Raw genomic sequence first — 19,622 nt, 5'->3', positions numbered from 1 at the left:
ATGTTTTTTTTAGTTTGTGTTACAAATAAATAATCAACGCAACAATAAAACGTATTGTTTTACTGTGTACGTTTTCAGCGTCCCAATTGTTTTTTTTTTTTTTCACTTTTAAATTAAAAGATGTATCAAAATTTGAATGTAACTTTAAGTATTCTGGTATCTGTTCAGTGCACAAAGTATGGCAAACCACCTATAATTCAATGGTTGCAAGTTATGTTTTTCAAAAATAAACAATTATAAACAGAACGACTCAAAGAAATCTATCTATATTCTTTTTTCATTTTAATATACTTTCATAGAAATGTTTCTGTTATGTCACAAAAAACTATTTTCTTTACGTCACAAATAACTGTGATTAACATCTACAGGATGGAACGATAAAATCGTCGCCCTAGAAAAAGCCATGATTCCATTTCCGTTTGATGTAAACCGATTTTCTTTTTTGTTGCAGACCATCTACTTATTGACCAGTTATGTACAACTTCAAAGAGCGATAGGAGCTTTTATCATGTCTGAAAGTTACACAATGTTCAACAAGCGGTGTCGGAGATGCGTCGCTGTACAACTCATGCTCTCTACCGATCCAAATTATGACAACATGACCATTGTCAGCATCCTCAAACTGAAAATCCGGACTGTTCAATCCTCAACAAAGTTTCCGGCTATGATTATGGTCTTTGGTGTGGTTTCAAGTGCGGACCACATCATCTTACCTTTCATCTTCGAAGTCAGCTTGAAAGTCATCAGCAAAGTATACCGGAATGTGCTGAAGAGTATGGCAGATCCTGGGTGTGGCAGTAGGACTCGACCCAAAGAGATCCATGCTTGGCTTCAGAAGGAGTGCTACGACTTTGTAACCTTCTCTCACTAGCCCCCTTCCTCCCCGGATCTGAACTCGGTGGACAACTTCGTTTGGTCAAACGTCGATAACATAACCAACATGATCTCCCACAACACCAAAGCCAGCCTGATCATCATCATTCGCTAAGCTCCCGCCAGTGCTTGTGGAAAAGGTATGCTCCTAGTTCTGGACCCGAATTAAAGTGGTGATTGAGTCTGAAGGCGGCTATATTGAATAGATTTAAGCCTACTACATAATCAAGTTACCTGAAATGATTTTTTTCAATAAAAGTTTTAAAATAAAGCTGTAGTATTGTTTTCTTTTGGCCGATAATTTTATCGTTCAACCCTGTATATGACGTGTATATGTTTATACGCGTGTGTCTACTGTATAAATGTTTTATTTCTCTTGTATCTATGACCGTCTAGCGGTAAGAGTGTATGCGAGTGTATATACGTGTGTATATACATGTAATCCTCATCTAAAGTTCGTTGTGTGCGTATGTACATTTAAATACAGTTCATGGCAGAACAATAATATACATAAACACCTTTACAACACAAAAGATGAATAACATTTATTTAGGGTTTCAATATCTGGCCAATTGGAAAATATATCTGGCTCATGTTGGCGTCTTGACGGAAAAGCTGCAATGAAAATCCCCCCCCCCCCCAAGAACGATAGAACCTCGGGTTTTATTTTCGGCAACTTTTTCTCCAGAATGTTTTTTCTCTCTTGGAAAGTTGCACGCTGATCAAAATTCTGTTTACGTTATGACTATCATTGTTTTTGACATCCTCTGCTCGAAGCCATCATGATCGGTCGACCGTCTCTCTCTCTCTCTCTCTCTCTCTCTCTCTCTCTCTCTTGGCTGGCTTCGACTAACTGTTTTCTCTAACTAATATCCACATATCTCAAAAAAACCATCTCTCCCTCTAAATGACGTCATTAGTATGCATCACTAAGATAATCAGCTGATGTTTTTACATATTATTTCTAATTTGTCAACTAAATTGTTATGATAACATTTTTAAGTTAACATTCCTAAGTTAATGTGAATAAATATTTGTTCTGAATATTTTTATTATTCTAAAACATATTTTATTGTCAAAACTTTTAGACTTGAATAATCATAATAATCATCGACCAGCACACCTTTCGGCGTTGTCCAGTCAATATTCAACAGGAAGAGCATCAGCAAACTGATGCCAAATGCACGGCTCTTAATCAGCAAAAGGATATAAGAGATAGTGGCAGCAAGAGCACAAAACACTGCACATCCAACATTCAGTGCTTCAGATGTCGCATTTAATTAAGGATTGTACAGCGCCATTTAGTAATGATGATGACACTTGTCGGTATCAGATATACTTTACTAAATTACTGTGATTGAGTGTGGTAGGAGTGACACTGTGAAAGAAGTTGATGGAAGGGACATTAGATGTAAGGGAGCCAGTCAAGTGCAAAATAAAAAGTATGTAGCATACAAATAAAAGCGATTATAATGAATCACATCATTGATAAACTCAATGTCATAATTATAATGGACGTAATCAATGAACTAGGATGGTAGGAGTGACACTGTGAAAGAAGTTGATGGAAGGGACATTAGATGTAAGGGAGCCAGTCAAGTGCAAAATAAAAAGTATGTAGCATACAAATAAAAGCGATTATAATGAATCACATCATTGATAAACTCAATGTCATAATTATAATGGACGTAATCAATGAACTAGGATGGTAGGAGTGACACTGTGAAAGAAGTTGATGGAAGGGACATTAGATGTAAGGGAGCCAGTCAAGTGCAAAATAAAAAGTATGTAGCATACAAATAAAAGCGATTATAATGAATCACATCATTGATAAACTCAATGTCATAATTATAATGGACGTAATCAATGAACTAGGATGTAAAAAAAAAAAATGCTAAGGTTAAGTTTGAGCTGAAATTGAGGACAGTTTGAAGCTGATTTTGATGGGGAGAAATGGTCAATGAGATGGAAACGGATGGGAGAGACGTCGATGTTACAGAACAATGTAAAGTATTACAAGGATTCCCTTGAGAGTGAGAAAAACTCAAGAATTTGAGAAGGAGATGGAAGGATGGATAGCGGATAGTATTCTTTTCCTGTGGAAGGGTGAAGGAAAAGGTGTGTTACGATTGTATGCAATGACCCAGGCCATAAAAAGCAAAGTTAGTTCAGAGCGATATGATAGATTTATGTGATGAAAAGATGAGAAAGGTTTACAAGAGCAACACTGGAGTTAAGCTGATGCAAGTTCAGAAGGATTAATAAAATCTTAGAGGTGATAAGAGAAATTAGCAGACGGCATTTGTTCTCTATCTGCAGAAAATTGCTGGGGTACGATCCAGTTGAAGTATGGCTGCGACTGGCATGCAGTTATACTAAAAGAACAAGTGGAGTAGAGTGGGAGAGCAGATTTGATAGCAAAAACTGTTAAAATAATACAGAATATTCTAGCTGGTGTAGAAAAAGAGGTCCTTGTTATTTGAGTTTGAAACAAAAATAGGAGCGATGTGATACGATGCCAATACAATTGCAACATGTGTGGTTGTGGAGATTGGTGATTTTGGCCATAATTTGGCTGCAGAAAAAATTATTATAATCACATTAGCTTGGCTGAATTAGATGCTGTTCTGAAAAGTATCAATTTAGTTATAAAATGGGAATTGAGAAAGATAGAAATTAGGATTGATTCAACCACAGCACTAATTGATTAAACTTTACAGTTGAAAAGAGCGAAATAATATTGACAAAGGGTGACAAAGAGCGAAAAAATATTGACAAAGTATCAATAGTTGGCTATGAAATAAATACAAGTTGATTAGAAAGGAAAAAAGAATAATGATAAATATTTTTAGAATTGGACTTCAACCAAGAAAAAAAGAAAAGAATTTATAAAAACAGCCACACAGCAAACATGAATCGAAATAGTTAAAAACAATGAAATAGTCTGCATTTGGTTTTCAAAATAGAAATTTGTTGCATACATAATAGCATATATAATTGCAGCTTTTTATTTTTTTTAATTATACAAATTATGACAATTGAACATTTTTTATTAGTCTTTAATCTATTTATCATTCTTTTGTAGGTGGAAGTATCTTTGTTATGCCATTTTTGTTTGCAAAAATTGAAAATGATTCATCACAGGTATTTTTATTTTGTTTCTTGATGTATTTTTCAAGTAAATCAGTTTATGTTTGTTGTTTTTATAGAAGAATTTTTCTTAGATACGTTGAATTACTTAAATAATTTCTATTTCCATTTTCTTTTTGATGGAAAATGTTTTTTTTATTGATTAACTAGCAGGACCTGTTAAACGGCGTTGCCTGGTGGAAGCATGACCCCCCCCCTTGTAAAAAATTAAACTATGGTTGTTGTTGGTGGCCAATCTTCAACTTTCTAATGCTAAGAACGACTTTCGGAATAGACATCCCCAACCTCCTTATGTTAAGAACGTCATATGGAATAGACACCCCCAAACCCGCCATGGTAAGAACGGTTTTCAGAATAGACACCTCATTTTATGAGAGGGGGATTGTCAAAGTATTTGCCACAAATTTAACCTTCGTTGTCAGCACACCCACCCGCAAAGACTATAACTCCCCCTCCAAATTGGGGGGGGGGTGACAGTGTTGAGAGAAGAGAAGTAGATTTGTTTATCGCTTGTGTGTACAACACTGAATTACACTGCATAATGCATGTCATTATATCTCGAAATCTACTTGTCTCCGCCAAAGTTAAAAGAGAGTGTCTTATTCAGCATAGTCTAAAACCTAGAAAAGTGGTCGTTTTAAAGGAAATTGTGTAGGTGGAGCTAAAGTAAAAAATTGCCTTAAAAAGTTAATGTCTGAGCAGTGTAGATAATGATTCCTGGAAAGAGAAGTAAACAAAAACAAATATAGTAAACAAAAAACAAATATATAGCAAATAATCTATCCATAAAGGATAAATTTGTAGTTTAGCAGCATCAATTATTTGACAGACAAAAAAATGATAAAAACTGACAAAAATTTAGTCAAATAAAAGCTGATGTAAAAATAATAAAATAATAAAAATTAAAATTTTTCTAGATTTATTTCAGTCTTTGAGTATAATAATGTGTTTTATATAAAAATAAAGGTTTTGGTGATGTGTTTGTCTGTCAACAAACGAATCATACACAGTAATAGTAAACAATAAAAAAAATTAGAAAAATATAATAAAAAACGCCCTCTTAAAAAACAAACAAAAAAAAAGAAATAGGATCATGTAAGGGTTGAAAAGACGCTCCAAAATCGAAAAATAAATAATGGGGCCCGTGCATTCATTTCTGTTCCATCAACTGTTTAATCTGTATGTTGGAGTAGTTTAAACTCTGCTGGTTACTGTATTGTAAGAACACCCAGTAGCTTGCAGTTATGCCCGGCCAAATCGAAAATATATTCAATAAGTATAGAAGGGACATATATTTAATCAAGTGTTTACATAATTCTTTACTTAAGATTTTCTGTTTTATTTGTTTCGATTTAGCAGGATAACGTGTAAGTACAGTATTTTTTCCTGAAAAATAGTGGATATATTTTTCTAGTGTAAACATGTGTTATCTCTATATGTAAAAGACATGTTTTTGTATGTCCAGTAAAGGCTTTTTTCGCCGGGGTTCGCAGGTGGGGTACTATTCTTTAGAACTGTTTATATACTCCCTAGATCATAATATCTACGATTTGCGAACGCATGTCATCTCTACATTTATTTTGATCGACTTTTATAAAATTCACGTTATTCCTTCCTCTCACGTGTTTGTTCAGCTTTTTCGTAAAAAAGTGAAACTAAATTGCAAGCAAAGTCAGTTATCCAGCCTTTTATACCAGAACATTCAGAAAGCAATCAACTTTGATCAATGTCGGGGAAACCCCACATATAAGACAATTGCTATTTATTTGGACACTCCTGAAACAGTGGAAAGCTGAGCTGGCCGTCAACTTTTTCATTGACATCGCTAAATTTCAACGCTTTTCACTTTTAGGTTATAATGATTTCAGGTTGTAGAGAAAGCAACCGTTTTGTGTAAGGTCTGGCGTGTTCGTTTATTTAAAAAGATGTGTAATCCCAAATAAGCGATTTTTCAATTTGCAGCCAATGAGAATAACCAGAACTGAATGAAGGAGAAATTATTATTTTTGCTAACGGGAAAAGAATAAGTTAAGTTTTGTGTATGAGTTTATGAGCTAACTGGTTCATAAACTCATACACAAAACTTTACTTATTCTTAAATAAAGGTAGACAGGGAAGTGTACGTATAATGTGTATATTAGTTCCCGGTGTAGACTGGTGGCAGATTTAGAGGGAAAAATAGTAATTACTTCCTCTAAAGATGTTGGCGATCGTGATGATGTTTCTCCTAGGATGCAGTGTAGGATTTTATTATAACATATATAAACGTATAAAACGGTGTTCTAAAGTTACATAAGCTGGCGGATAATAGTTTAGACATAATAAATTTAGATGTGGCATCTGTTATTGCAAACATATTGTAATTTAGTTCAAAGGGGAATTTCTGCAATCATTTTATTATATAGTAGATATGATGAAAAAGTTTAAAATACTTCAATAGGAGGAAATAATCTTCTTTTCAATTTTGCGACATTGATGAAAAATGCACTTTTTCTAGTGTTTTGTGTAGATTATAGACAGATATGAAATACACCATTTCAGAATAGCATCTGTCCTTATTCTTTTAAAGAATAAAGTCTGCATATCTATTTGAAGGAAGCAGATTCCAAGAACTCCTACTTGCTTCATTTCATTTCTCTGATTGCAAATTCTAAATGGTAAAATCATGGTGATAAAAAAAGAAATTTCAAATCCAGCTTACATGAGAGTCATCAAATAAATAGCAACTAAAATTTATGACGTCATTATTTTCATATTGAACTGAAGTTTTTTTCCTTATTCTCTTTTGCATTTATTTTCAGATTAAAAAATATCGATTATCAGTTGTTATGGCGGTTATCACATGTGCTATTCTAAATATTATATGGTAAGTAATCAAATAAAATGTATATATATATATATATATATATATATAATACAATTAGGTTATCAAAGAGTATATAGAGTGGAAAGATAAAATTGTCGCCCTAGAAAAGACGACATGATTCCATTTCCGTATGATGAAAACCGTTGTTTGTTTTTTGAATAAGACCATCTACTAGTTGGCTAGTTGTGTACAAATCTGTAGTGACACAATGTTCAATGAGCGAGATCAGAGATGCACCGCTTTACAACTCATGATCTCTACCGATTCAACTTATGACAACAGGACAATTGCCAACACCTTCAAAATGCATACTCGGACTATTCAATGCTTGAGGGCACAGTTCAATGCATAAGACGATCGATGGTTATGGTCTATGGTACCATCAGCTAGAATCGAAACCAAAATGGTAGCATTCAAAACTGGTGACATTACCACTGTACCAACGTGACATGTATATAAACCGATTAAAAAGTAAAAATTAAAAAAAAAAAACAGCTAAAATGAATGTAATAAAATCTATAACGATTTTTTTCAATTTTGACCCATATTTGATCCCTTAAAAACAGTTTAAACCGGCTAATGACCCGTAAAAAATCGAATCATTTAAGGCCCCTAGCATTGCTCTGTGACCTTTAATTTGGGAGGAGATAGAATTAAAAAATATGGAGACAGATAGACCGACAGACAGCCCAACAAACATGTAGCCGTTTATATAATATATATATTCGGTATAATCGTGTTGACACACTAGTTTTTGTTAGACCACTGAATATTGAGCATGGTTAGTACTAGATGGGTGACCATTTGGGAATTCTATGCACTGTATGTGCTCTCTGCTTATCTTGGCATTTGTTTCCAGTCATCCTGTACATACACTTCACTTGCCACTGGTATTTAACAATGTCGACTTAGATGAGGTGTGGTTGGAGATTGCACACCTCCTGCCACAAAAATTTCATGTACAGACACCCCTACGTGGGTAGCCATAGTCTGTCAAAGACTAAAGGAACCTATATATATATATATATATATATATATATATATATATATATATATATAAAACACTAGACATTTATTTACCACCTTTTTTTTCTTCATCCGTATTCATCGACATATTCGATTTCTAGCATTCTTTTCTTTTCCATTCTTCTTTTATTAATACCTTAATAAAGATGATCAATAAATTTTACAAGGTTGTTTTAATTGTTGCAATGTGACTTTGTCTTTCGATTCTAGACAATTGTGTATTTATATCAGAGTTTTATTCAATTTTTTATATTCGTCATAAATCTAAAAAGTACCACCACTGAAACTCCTATAGTAAAGCTTGAACATCAATAAAACAGAACGTTTTTTTATATGCTATGTTTATAATGAAATTAAAAAATATAGAATGTGCTTGACTGTTCTATACTTTGTTAGCAATAAATATGTTATTTTTTATGGTTGTTTGTATTTTTCAGGTGTTGGGTTGTGTTTGGTATTGTACCTCAGCACTGTTCACCAATAATAGAAAGGAACCAGTCTTCACACGAACCAGTCGTTTGCAATTCATTGGAAAGGTAAAACAAATTCACAAAAACGGATATTTTGTAGCAGCCATATTACGAGTCCATGCGGTAAAAGATTAAGGGTTGCGTCGTGTTGTTCATTGAGAATTGAATCCAGAAAGAATTCCGTTTACAAGAGAGAATCTTGTTATTTTTGTGCAATGACACAATTTCAATTTTGCAAAGGAACATTGTTTTACATGAGTGAATTCTTATTAAAATAAAAACAGTAGAAACTTTCTGTCGATAGATTAAAATTGACATGACTTTGGATCATGTCAAGAAAAAGAGAAGAACATTGAGTCGACATATGTTGTTTCAGGACATATGTTTGATGAGATTCTTGCATTTTGGAGTATTTTAATAGATTCTTAAATCAACATTTTTAACGTTTACTATTACAAGGTATTTTGGCATTTTATGTGCTATTTATTTGTGACATAATGGCGGATGCTAAATTTGACCTGAAGCTCATCCCTGATTTTAACAGATCCACGTCTGTATTGAACTGAGTTAAGAGAGTTGAGATAGCCTGTCATTTGTGTTGGATCAAGCAGATCGAGTTGATCCCTAATCCCTGCAACTAATGGGAGGTGCATGGATTTTTACCAGCAGCTAAAGAGAATGATAATAATCCATAATGTTGAGCTGACAAAGGCTGTGCTATACAAAACTTTTTCGATGGATCCTTGCACAGCATCCGAACGTTTTATTATGCAGAAAATATTGGCAAGCGAAACTTTGGATGTTTTCTTTGTCATATTAAAGAAACTGGCCGTTCTGTATGAAGGGTTGCCTGAATGCAATTCTGAATTTGAGTGAAGAAACTCCTCCGGGCATTCAAAAGCATAGAGGTATCGTTAATTAAACAGTTATTTGAGTGCTCCCCTGGCCATCATCAGGGATGAAGCACATTGGGAGCATATTGTAATGGCGATGTAGTTTGCTCAGAGTGGCCTTAGAAATCCACATTGCAAAATATTGCATGGATACAAGTGGGGATGCACACGGCGTTTCTAGTGTGGTAAGATCAGACATATGGACTGAAGTTGTCTAGGAAACGAGTCAAAGGACAAGATGTCAGAGGACAAGATGCTAGCATCACAATATATAAATGAGGCACAACTAATAATTTGAATGTATGTTGACCAAACATCTTGATGAGGGTATTTGATTCAGGTTGTTCCTATACCATAGTGAGCGCAACTTTATGGCATACCTAGAGCAAGAGGAGCAACATTACGACAATAAATAGTAAGACATGGGTATTTTTTGGAGTAGTGTTACTATGGACACTGATGTATCTGCTAAGGTCATTTTTCTAGTGACATAGAATATATACTGTGTTTCAACCTAGTGCTCTACTGTAATGTGATCAAAGTATTATATGGTGTTCTCATTACTTCAGCTGTGACTGTGAAATTCCTTAAGGCATTGGTGCTGCACTTTGAATTGATTATCCAGACTTCAAAATAAAGTTCAATCAATGACATCTGAATGGATGAATAACAAAATACTATCCAAACAATGCAATCTTGTCACAAAGTACTCTGTATACATTTTTGATGTACTTTAAAACAACCATCAATAAAATAGGACATATAATTTTCTGTTCATGAGGGTTAATATTGTTGAAGATGGAGTTATCGAACTTGGTGTTTTTTTTTATATATCCAGTTATGTCCCTTATTGGATATCCAATATATTTATATATTCAGAAATTGGTATCATTGGTGAGAGGCAGTAGGGCCTTTCATGATAAGGAGTTTCTGGCTCTTATTAAGGGTGTCTGTAATTTGCGTCCAGTTTGTCTAAGGCTTAGAAGATACCCTGTTCGTCCTGTGATAGGATCGGCTCTTGGAAACCGGTTTAATGACATTGTATTTATAGACGCAAATGAATTCAGACATAACCAATGCTGGATTTTACACCTAATTGACGCACTAGGTACTCTGCTGTTAGGCTGATTAAAATCAAGAAGAATGAAGAAATTATTTGCAACATATTTTTAATGTGGATAACATATTTTGGAGTTCCCAAATGCTTCTTGAGTTATAATGGAGGATAATTTAATAACGATGTTTACAGAGAGATGAATGAAAAAATGAATATCGAAACTTGAACTACAGCTGCTGAAAGTCCATTCAGTAATGGCACTGTGGAATGTCATAATCTAATATTGGCTGAAGCAATGGAGAAAACATTGGAAGATGAGAAATGTGAACACCAAATAGCTTTGGCTTGAGCTGTTAGTGTTGAAAATGCTCTTCAGAATCATTCTAGACATAACCCAAATGAGCTTGTTTTTGGATCCAACATAGATATGCTGTCAGTTTTTGATAGACCAGTTACTTGCATCAGACGCTTCAAAAACCAGTGATAATATGGTTAGAATAAATTTAAATGCCTTACATTCAGCGAGAAAAAGGTTCATGGAAACTGAATCAAGTGAAAAAATTTGTAAAGCACTGTGAGTTATTATAAGACATTATACGGATGAAGGATTTGTGACAGAGGATAGTGTTTACTATAGAAGACAAAACTATAAAGGATTACATGGCCCTGATAAAGTTTTGGGTAAAAAGGGTCAACATGTATTGATCTGACATGGCGGAGCATTCTACAGGATGCATCCATGTCACTTGATGAAGGTAAACAAGGACCTCAGAAGGCCAAGGAATAAAGAAAATACAATTCCCTTAAATGAGATGAATGAAGTCTTAGAAGAGGAAGTTGAAGATCAATATGATGACTATTCTAATAGTATCAGGGAGGAACTAAAAGACAATACTACAAGACCGAGTAAAGGGAAAATAGTGGAATATAAAATTATTGGAAATAATGAGTGGAAAAAGGGAAAGATTATGAGTACACAACCAAAATCAATTGGAAATTGTGGCCATTAGTGGAATATAGAAAGCTGAAGAAAATAAATGTCCAGCATGTATCAAGTGGGATAAGATTGATCAGTAGCAAGAACTTCCCAAGTAACAGAAGATCATGAAGAACATGTAGTTTTCCTCACAACTGAACAAGAACAAGCAAAAGATGTGATTGATGAAAAAGAAAAAGAAATAAAACGCATGAAAACTCATGAAGTGTATGAATGTGTCCCTAACATAGGTCAAAAATGTATATTAACAAGATAGATGATAACAGAGAAAGTTAAGGATAACAAAAAGATAACGAAGGCTCTTTTTGTAGTACGTGATTAAGAACTTGATGGCTACTCTAGCAATGTATAACTTTATACTTTGTGGAAATGATTCTTTAAATAAAATGTGATTTCAGAATTAAAGAAAATATTCAAGATTGGAATGCATGAAAATGGAACCTTCAAATTTCTGGGATTGTATGTTAGGCAAACGGAAGATGGGATCATCATAAATCTAAACAATTATGTGTCATATATTTATCCAATAGATATAAAGAAAAGAAGATCCTTAAGGGGAAATGATGAGCTGAGTGAAGAAGAGAAGACAGATTTAAAAAGACTAACAGGTCAAATGATGTGGGTATTTATCCAGACTCGACCTGATGTATCATTTGATGTCGTAGGATGAGTAATACCGGAAAATCTAAAGTGAAGTTACTTTTTGAAGCCAACAAGTCACTATTAAAACTTAAATTAAAGAGAGGTTTCATATCCTTTCCACAGTTGGCAAATCCTTCAGATTTGACTGTGGTTTGCTATTCTGATGCTACCTATGCCAGCTTGGAGGATGGTTCCTCACAAGGTGGATTCATCATCTTTGTTTATGGTAAGATGAATAGACTGGCTCATATATGCTGGTCATCCAAAAAGCTTGATCAAGTAATAAAGAGCCCATTGGCATCCAAGACTCTGACACTCAGTGAAGCTATTGATTCAGGTGTATTGATAGCTGTCATACTACAAGAGATGTTCAGACTACCCAAGTTGTCTGAATTGATTTGAAAAACAGAAAATGCATCTTTGATAGACTTTAAAATCATCAAATCTTGTGACAAATTATTGAGAGTTGCTCGGCCAGGGTAAATAGAATTTTGGTAAAGGAGGAAATCCAAATTGAATGGATTAGAGGACAGGAATAGGTCACAAACTATTTGACAAAGATGGGGATCTCTACTGAAATTTTAAGAGACTTGTTGTGTTAATAACCTGTCTTCTTTGAGTTTTTTGTTTTTATAAACTTTGGCTTACACCTGACATCAGAAGACACCAGCAATGTTAAAGTTGGAGTTATCGAACTTAGCGGCTTTTTTTCTATATATGCAGTTATGTCCCTTCTTTCTGGTGGATATTCAATATGGCGTCTGGTCAACAGTAACACACGCTTATCCTACTTTGTAGCAAGTACTAAGCGAACTAACTAACTAACAAATATCACCAGCAAAATAAAGAAAAAGACAATAAATCTTATTTGAAGAAGTTGTTTTACACCGAAAGTTTGAGAAAAAATGATTTTATTAATTTAATGAAAAATTATATCACATTTAGTTTTCTAAAATTTTCAAATTTATCTTACAAAATAATGTATTCAAAGATTTGACAAAATTCCTTCTAATCAAAATGTGTGACAAACACGCAAACACGTCCATTTCAAACTTTACAACAACCGTCAATATCAGTGAAAGTATATTTTTCTCTCTCTATGAGGGGTCAATTTCTTTGGGATTAATACCACAAGCAAAATGAAGAGATAAAATTTAAAATATCTTCTTTGAAAAATATGTCTTCCACTAAAAGTGTAAGAACATTTTTTTCTTATTTATTTCATAAAAAAGTATATAAACTTAAAAATTTTCAAGAATAATTTGTTTTCTTCTTTAGATCTAGAGAAAATGGAGAAATTTCAACTGTGCCATTAATAAGAGTGAGTTTTTATTTCATTTTTTTCTTTAATGTCTTTTATATTAGAGATTGTGTTCCGTTCCTGTAATTGTACTTGACAAACGTGCCAATAGTTTTCTTTTTACCTCTTCCCTCTCTCATTTCCCTCTATCCTTCTCTCTATATATCTTTCTCTCTGTCTCTCTCTCTCCCTCTATCTCTTTCTACTATGACTGCTTGTAAATGAATAAGTTTCTCTCTAAGTAAATATATAAGATATTAAGCGTTTTTTAATTCTCCCTCCCAAATAGCTCAACATAAAACATGTCTCCAAAACATTTAACTAATTACACATATAAAATACACTTTTATAAAGACACCATTAAACAATATATATGATTTCTTACAAAACCAAAAAGCATCTATAAATCTATAAAAGTGTGTGTGTGTGTGTGTGTGTGTGTGTGTGTGTGTGTGTGTGTGTGTGTGTGTGTGTACATTTCCCTACACAATATCTCTGTCAATTGTCAATTTTCAATCTACAGACTCGAAATTTGATATACAGGGTACTGAGATTTGGGAAAATCTTTGTAATCAGTTTTCGGCCAGAAATTTGGCTGTTAAGGGGTCACAGTTCAACGATTTGATCTTTGAGAACTCTACCAAACTCCTCCGACAATTTTGGGTCGAAACACTTGAAATTTTAGATAAAAGTTTCTTGGACATAGATCTTACTTAATAACTTGATTTGAGCCCAAAACAATAAATGTTCAGGGGTCATAATAAGGGTCAAAGTTAAAAAAAATTTATCGCTTTTTTTTTTTTTTTACTCAACATACACCTCCAAACACCCGGGCAACGCCGGGATGAAATACTAGAATGTCTATGAAAGTGAAAATGTCTGTCTGTCTGTTTACATTTCACTATCAAATAACTGTCAATTTTCGGTCTACAGGCTAAAAATTTTCGATATGGAATATTGAGATTTGGGAAAATCTTTTTAATCGGTTTTTGGCCAGAAATTTTACTGTTAAGGGGTCACAGTTTAACAATTTGATCCTTGAGAACTCTACCAAACTCCTCCGGCAATTTTGGTTTTAAACAGTTGAAATTTTAGATATAGGTTCCTTGGACATAGATCTAAATTATTAATTCCATTTGAGCCTCAAACAATAAATACTAAAAGGTCATAATAGGGGTTAAAGTTTTTTTTTTAAATTGATCTCTGCAGTCTCTATCAAATTACTCAGACAATTTTTGGTCTAAGCATTTGAAATTTTACATAAAGTTCCTTGGACATGGATCTAACTTAATAACTTGATTTGCGCCCAAAACAATAAATTTTAAAGGGTTATAATAGGGGTCAAAGTTTTAAAAAAATTGACCTCTGCGGTCTCTTCCAAAGTACTCAGACAATTTCTGGTCTAAATATTTGAAATTTTATATAAAGGGTATTCAGAGATAGGGCAAGCAATCAGTTTGGGTCGAAAACTTTTAGTTACCAATATATAAATGTATGTATGTATGTATGTCTGTTTGCATGTCTGCCTTAGACTTTCAATAGAGGCGACGGATTTTACCAAGATCAGTATCGTTTTTAAGTTCGACCTTTCATACGACAAATATCGAAAAATTGGCTAAAAACATTAATATCTTCCCCTTCAACTAGGCACTTTTCTACAGGGGTGGTCACTTTTTTCGCCGATATTTTTGAAAGTTATCCTCTCCTTTAGATTGTCTAGCCTTAATTTTAAAAAATGTCGCTTCCACTTTGGCGGTGGTCATAACAGCATAAACGTTAGGTTTTACCCCGTTCTTTTCCTCCTTTGCTGTACGGGTTCGAGCCTGCCTTCCTACTACCACTTTTTTTTTTTGCTCAACATACACATCCAAACACCCGGGCAACGCCGGGATGAAATGCTAGTATATATATAAAAGTGAAAGTGTCTGTGTGTGTGTGTCTGTGTATCCGTGTACATTTCCCTACGAAATAACTCCGTCAATTTTTAGTCTACAGACTCGAAATTTGATATACAGGGTACTGAGATTTGGGAAAATCGATGTGATCGTTTTTTGGACAGAAATTTGGCGATTAAGGGGTCAAAATTCAACGATTTGATCTTTGAAAACTCTACCAAACCCCTCCGGCAATTTTGGGTCTACGCACTTGAAATTTTAGATAGAGGTTCCTTGGATATGGATCTAACTTAATAACTTGATTTGAGCCCAAAACAATAAATGTTCAGGGGTCATAATAGGGGTCAAAGGTTAAAAAAATTGACCTCTGCGGTTACTCAGACAATTTCTGGTCTAAATATTTGAAATTTTACATAAAGGGTATTTAGAGATAGGGCAAGCTTTTTAATCGGTTTGGGTCGAAAATTTTTAGTTACCAATATATAAATGTATGTATATATGTATGTATGTTTGCATGTCCACCTAAAACTTTTGACAAAGGCGATGGACTTTACCAAGATCAGTATCCTTTTGAAGTCGACCTTTCAGACGACATATCGAAAAATTGGCTAAAAACATTAATATCTTCACCTTCAACTGGGCATTTTTCTACAGGGGGGGGTCGCTTTTTTCGCCGATATTTTTGAAAGTCATCCTCTCCTTCCGATTGTCTAGCCTTTATTTAAACGTAAGTCACTTCCGGTTTGGCGGTGGTCGTAAGAACAAAGACGTCAGGGTTTTTTTTTCACATTCTTTTTCTCCTTCGTGGAACGGCTTTCCTACTAACACTGTTTTTTTTTTTTTTTTGCTCAACATCCCGGCAACGGTGGGCTGAAATGCTAGTATATCTATAAAGGTAAACGTGTCTGTGTGTGTGTCTGTTTACATTTCCCTACGCAATAACTCTGTTAATTTTCAGTCTACAGACTCGAAATTTGATATACAGTGTACTGAGATTTGGGAAAATCTTTGTAATCGGTTTTCAGACAGAAATTTGGCTGTTAAGGAGTCAAAGTTCAACGATTTGATCTTTGAGAACTCTACCAATAATAACTTGATTTGAGACCAAAACAATAAATGTTCAGGGGGTCATAATAGGGGTCAAATTTAATAAAAAAAATTTGACCTCTGCGGTCTCTACCAAATTACTCAGACAATTTCTTCACCTTTAACTGGGCACTTTTCTACAGGGAGGGGTCGCTTTTTTCAACGATATTTTCGAAAGTCATCCCCTCTTTTCGATTGTCTAGCCTTAATTTAAACCTACGTCACTTCCGGTTTGGCGGTGGTCGCAACAGAAAAGACGTCACGTTTTTTCCCCCATTCTTTTCTTCCTTGACGGTACGGGTTCGAGCCTGCCTTCCTACTACCACTTTTATTTTGCTCAACACACACCCTGGTAACCCCCGGCTGAAATGCTAGTATTCTAGAAAACTAAACATATACGGGCGTAATATTAAGCGTAACATCTTTACAATCAATCAGAACTACCGAAATTAACTCGAGTTTGTAGAGTGGCATGTTCCAAATAATTGCCGAGCAATATGAAACTAATTCACATGAAGTTAATATAAGCTGGTCTTTGTAAGACAGCATAAATTTGTCATCTTATATATATTATAGGATATTTTGTATAAGACCATGAAAAAATGCAAATGCTTGAAATTCACAGCTTTGAATGATAAAAACGAGATCAGCTGGAGACCAACAATATTTACAACTAATGCAAGAACAGAAAAAAAATTGTTGACAACGAAATAAAGAAGAAAAAAAAAAGATGCCACGCCAAAGAAACAGCTTGATTAATAATGAAACTGGAATCACATGACAGTCACCAGCCTTTATTTATTGATTTATTGAATCAATATAAAGTCATGTGTGCGCTGATGACTCTGGTAGTCATACAAGATACCAACAGACACTGAAACCGGGAACCAGACATCTGTTGGATAGGTGAAGTGCAACCTACATTCTGATCGATAGAAACTGACCTAGAAACGGAAACAAGGGAACGCTCTACATTCTAACCTGGATTGGGATTGCGTAAAACGCAAAACAAAAGGACAAAGGAATCATACAGACCGAACTAAAAATAATATATACACATAAATATTATAATATACACACATAAATAATATATACACATAAATATTATAACATACACACATAAATAATATATACACATAAATATTATAATATACACACATAAATAATATATACACATAAATATTATAATATACACACATAAATAATATATACACATAAATATTATAATATACACACATAAATAATATATACACATAAATATTATAATATACACACATAAATAATATATACACATAAATATTATAATATACACACATAAATAATATATATACACATACAGACTCTTAAAGCCATCAAATTCTTTTACCTGTTTTCTTTTTTTTTTTTCTACTAGCAGTTCAGCACGGCTTTGCTCGAGCCCTATATACTGTTCATAACTTGCACTACGTGTAAATACACTTTATGTAAAATTTTAAATGTTTAGACCAAAAATTGTCCGAGTAATTTCGTAGAGACCACAGAGGTAATTTTGTTTTTAATTTTGACCCCAATAATTTGACCTCTTAACATTTATTGTTTTTGGCTCAAATCAAATTAAAATGTTTTACCCATGTTCAAGTAACCTACATCTACAATTTCAAGTGTTTAGACACCAAATTGCCGAAGGAATTTGGTAGAGCCGGCAAACGTCAACTCTTTCAATTCTGACCTCTTGGCAGCGAAACTTTTGCCCTAAAACTGATTAAAAAGCTTGCTGCATGTCTGAATACATTTTATGTAAAATTCAAAATGTTTAGGCCCAAAATTGGCTCAATAGTTTGGTAGAGATCGCAAAGGTCAAATCTTTTGAACTTTGACCCCTTGGCAGCCAACTTTCGGCCAAAAACCAATGAAAAAGCTTTCCCTATATCTGAATATGCTTTATGTAAAATTTCAAATGCTTAGACCAAAAATAAGCTGAGTAATTTCGTAGAGACCACAGAGGTCAATATTTTCTTTTAACTTTGACCCCAATTATGACCCTTTAGTATGTATTGTTTGGGGCTCAAATAGACTTATTATTTAGATCCATGTCCATATTCAAATTTCTGTCCGAAAACCGATTAAAAAGATTTTCCAAAATCCCAATACTCCTTATATCAAATTTCGAATCTCTAGACCGGAAATTGACAGTTATTTGGTAGGGAAATGTACACAGACAGACATACATACAGAAAGACAGACAGACAGGCAGGCAGACAGACAGACAGGCAGGCAGACAGACAGACAGACTCACACACACACACACACATTTTCACTTTTATGGATATATAGATAGATTCTAAAGACAATAAAATCATAACAAAAACATTTTGTATTTTGCTTTTTTTCTCCATATCAGATAATTCGCCATGAACATCCATCCTTCCTTTGGATAGCCACAGTTGTTGAAATATTTATAATAATAAGTATTACTGTCTCTTTCATGACATATGGCACCGCATTGCATCATATCAGTAAGTAATCAATAAAATCTTTTGAAACAATCATATAAAACAATATTAATATTTTTTAAACATTTTTTATGTTTTTGTTTTTTTCCGATTTTGTTAGATATTTTTTATTTACTTTATTCTTCTTTTGTTTTTTGTTTTCTTAATTTTTCCTTCTTATTCAATTTTTTGTTGCAGTTCTAGTCATAGAGTCAGGAAGAATTCCTACAGTGACGGAATAGTGTAAAACATCGTAATAAGTTTTTTGTTAAGTTTTACTTCTTATCTAATTTCTTTTTCAGTTTGTGGCATTGTTGAATCCAAATTTCTATCCTGTTCTTCACTAGAATCAAAAAGAAGTAAAAATATTGCCAAAATGTAAGTTGATCTTTCATTCTTATCTCCTTCTCTCTGATAAAATTTCAAACACGTGAAACATCAATCAATTAATTATAATCCGTTTTATATTTATATTGATTTTATCATTTTTTATTGATTAATTATATACAGGGTGGGGCATAAATACGGTTAAAAAATAAAACTCAGATTTTTCCCAACAAAATAATTTATTATAAAACCCAATTACAGAAAATGATTAGCAGATATTGAAGGAACCATGTGGTATAAGTATTATTCAAAATGCTTTCCTTAAGCCTTAACTACACTATGAAGTTTTATAAGGAAATTATCTATAACAGCACACGCAACATCTAATGGTATACTTTCTCAGAATTTGTTCAATTTTGTCTTTAAAGCTTCAATATTTTTATATAGAGTAGAGCAGGCTCCACTTGCCAGGATTGATCACAAAGAATAATCAAAAGCATTAAGATCAGGTGATGAGGGAGGCCATTCTTCTCTGCTGATCCAGGACTAGCAGTTGTGTGTCATGAGCA

General features: G+C 33.7%; 1 protein-coding gene across 2 annotated transcripts in view; it reads left to right on the top strand.

The window, feature by feature from the left end:
• The window catches only part of LOC145291379 (uncharacterized), a 172,156-nt gene that overhangs the window by 135,647 nt on the left and 16,887 nt on the right, over positions 1–19,622 (top strand). The window contains exons 10-15 of one of the 2 annotated variants that reach the window (XM_080137169.1): positions 3,959–4,017; positions 6,825–6,889; positions 8,353–8,451; positions 13,253–13,295; positions 18,636–18,750; positions 19,029–19,104. In XM_080137169.1, coding sequence (XP_079993295.1) covers positions 3,959–4,017; positions 6,825–6,889; positions 8,353–8,451; positions 13,253–13,295; positions 18,636–18,750; positions 19,029–19,104 — 457 coding nt within the window. The remainder of the gene's footprint in view (positions 1–3,958; positions 4,018–6,824; positions 6,890–8,352; positions 8,452–13,252; positions 13,296–18,635; positions 18,751–19,028; positions 19,105–19,622) is intronic. The other variant, XR_013869399.1, reaches the window with a different exon arrangement.

Source organism: Euprymna scolopes, chromosome 12 (genome assembly GCF_053919585.1).
Source record: "Euprymna scolopes isolate OS-2025 chromosome 12, ASM5391958v1, whole genome shotgun sequence".
Lineage (NCBI taxonomy): Eukaryota > Metazoa > Mollusca > Cephalopoda > Sepiida > Sepiolidae > Euprymna > Euprymna scolopes.
Note: the sequence above shows the minus strand (reverse complement) of the source record. Positions and strands in the feature narration are given on the sequence as shown.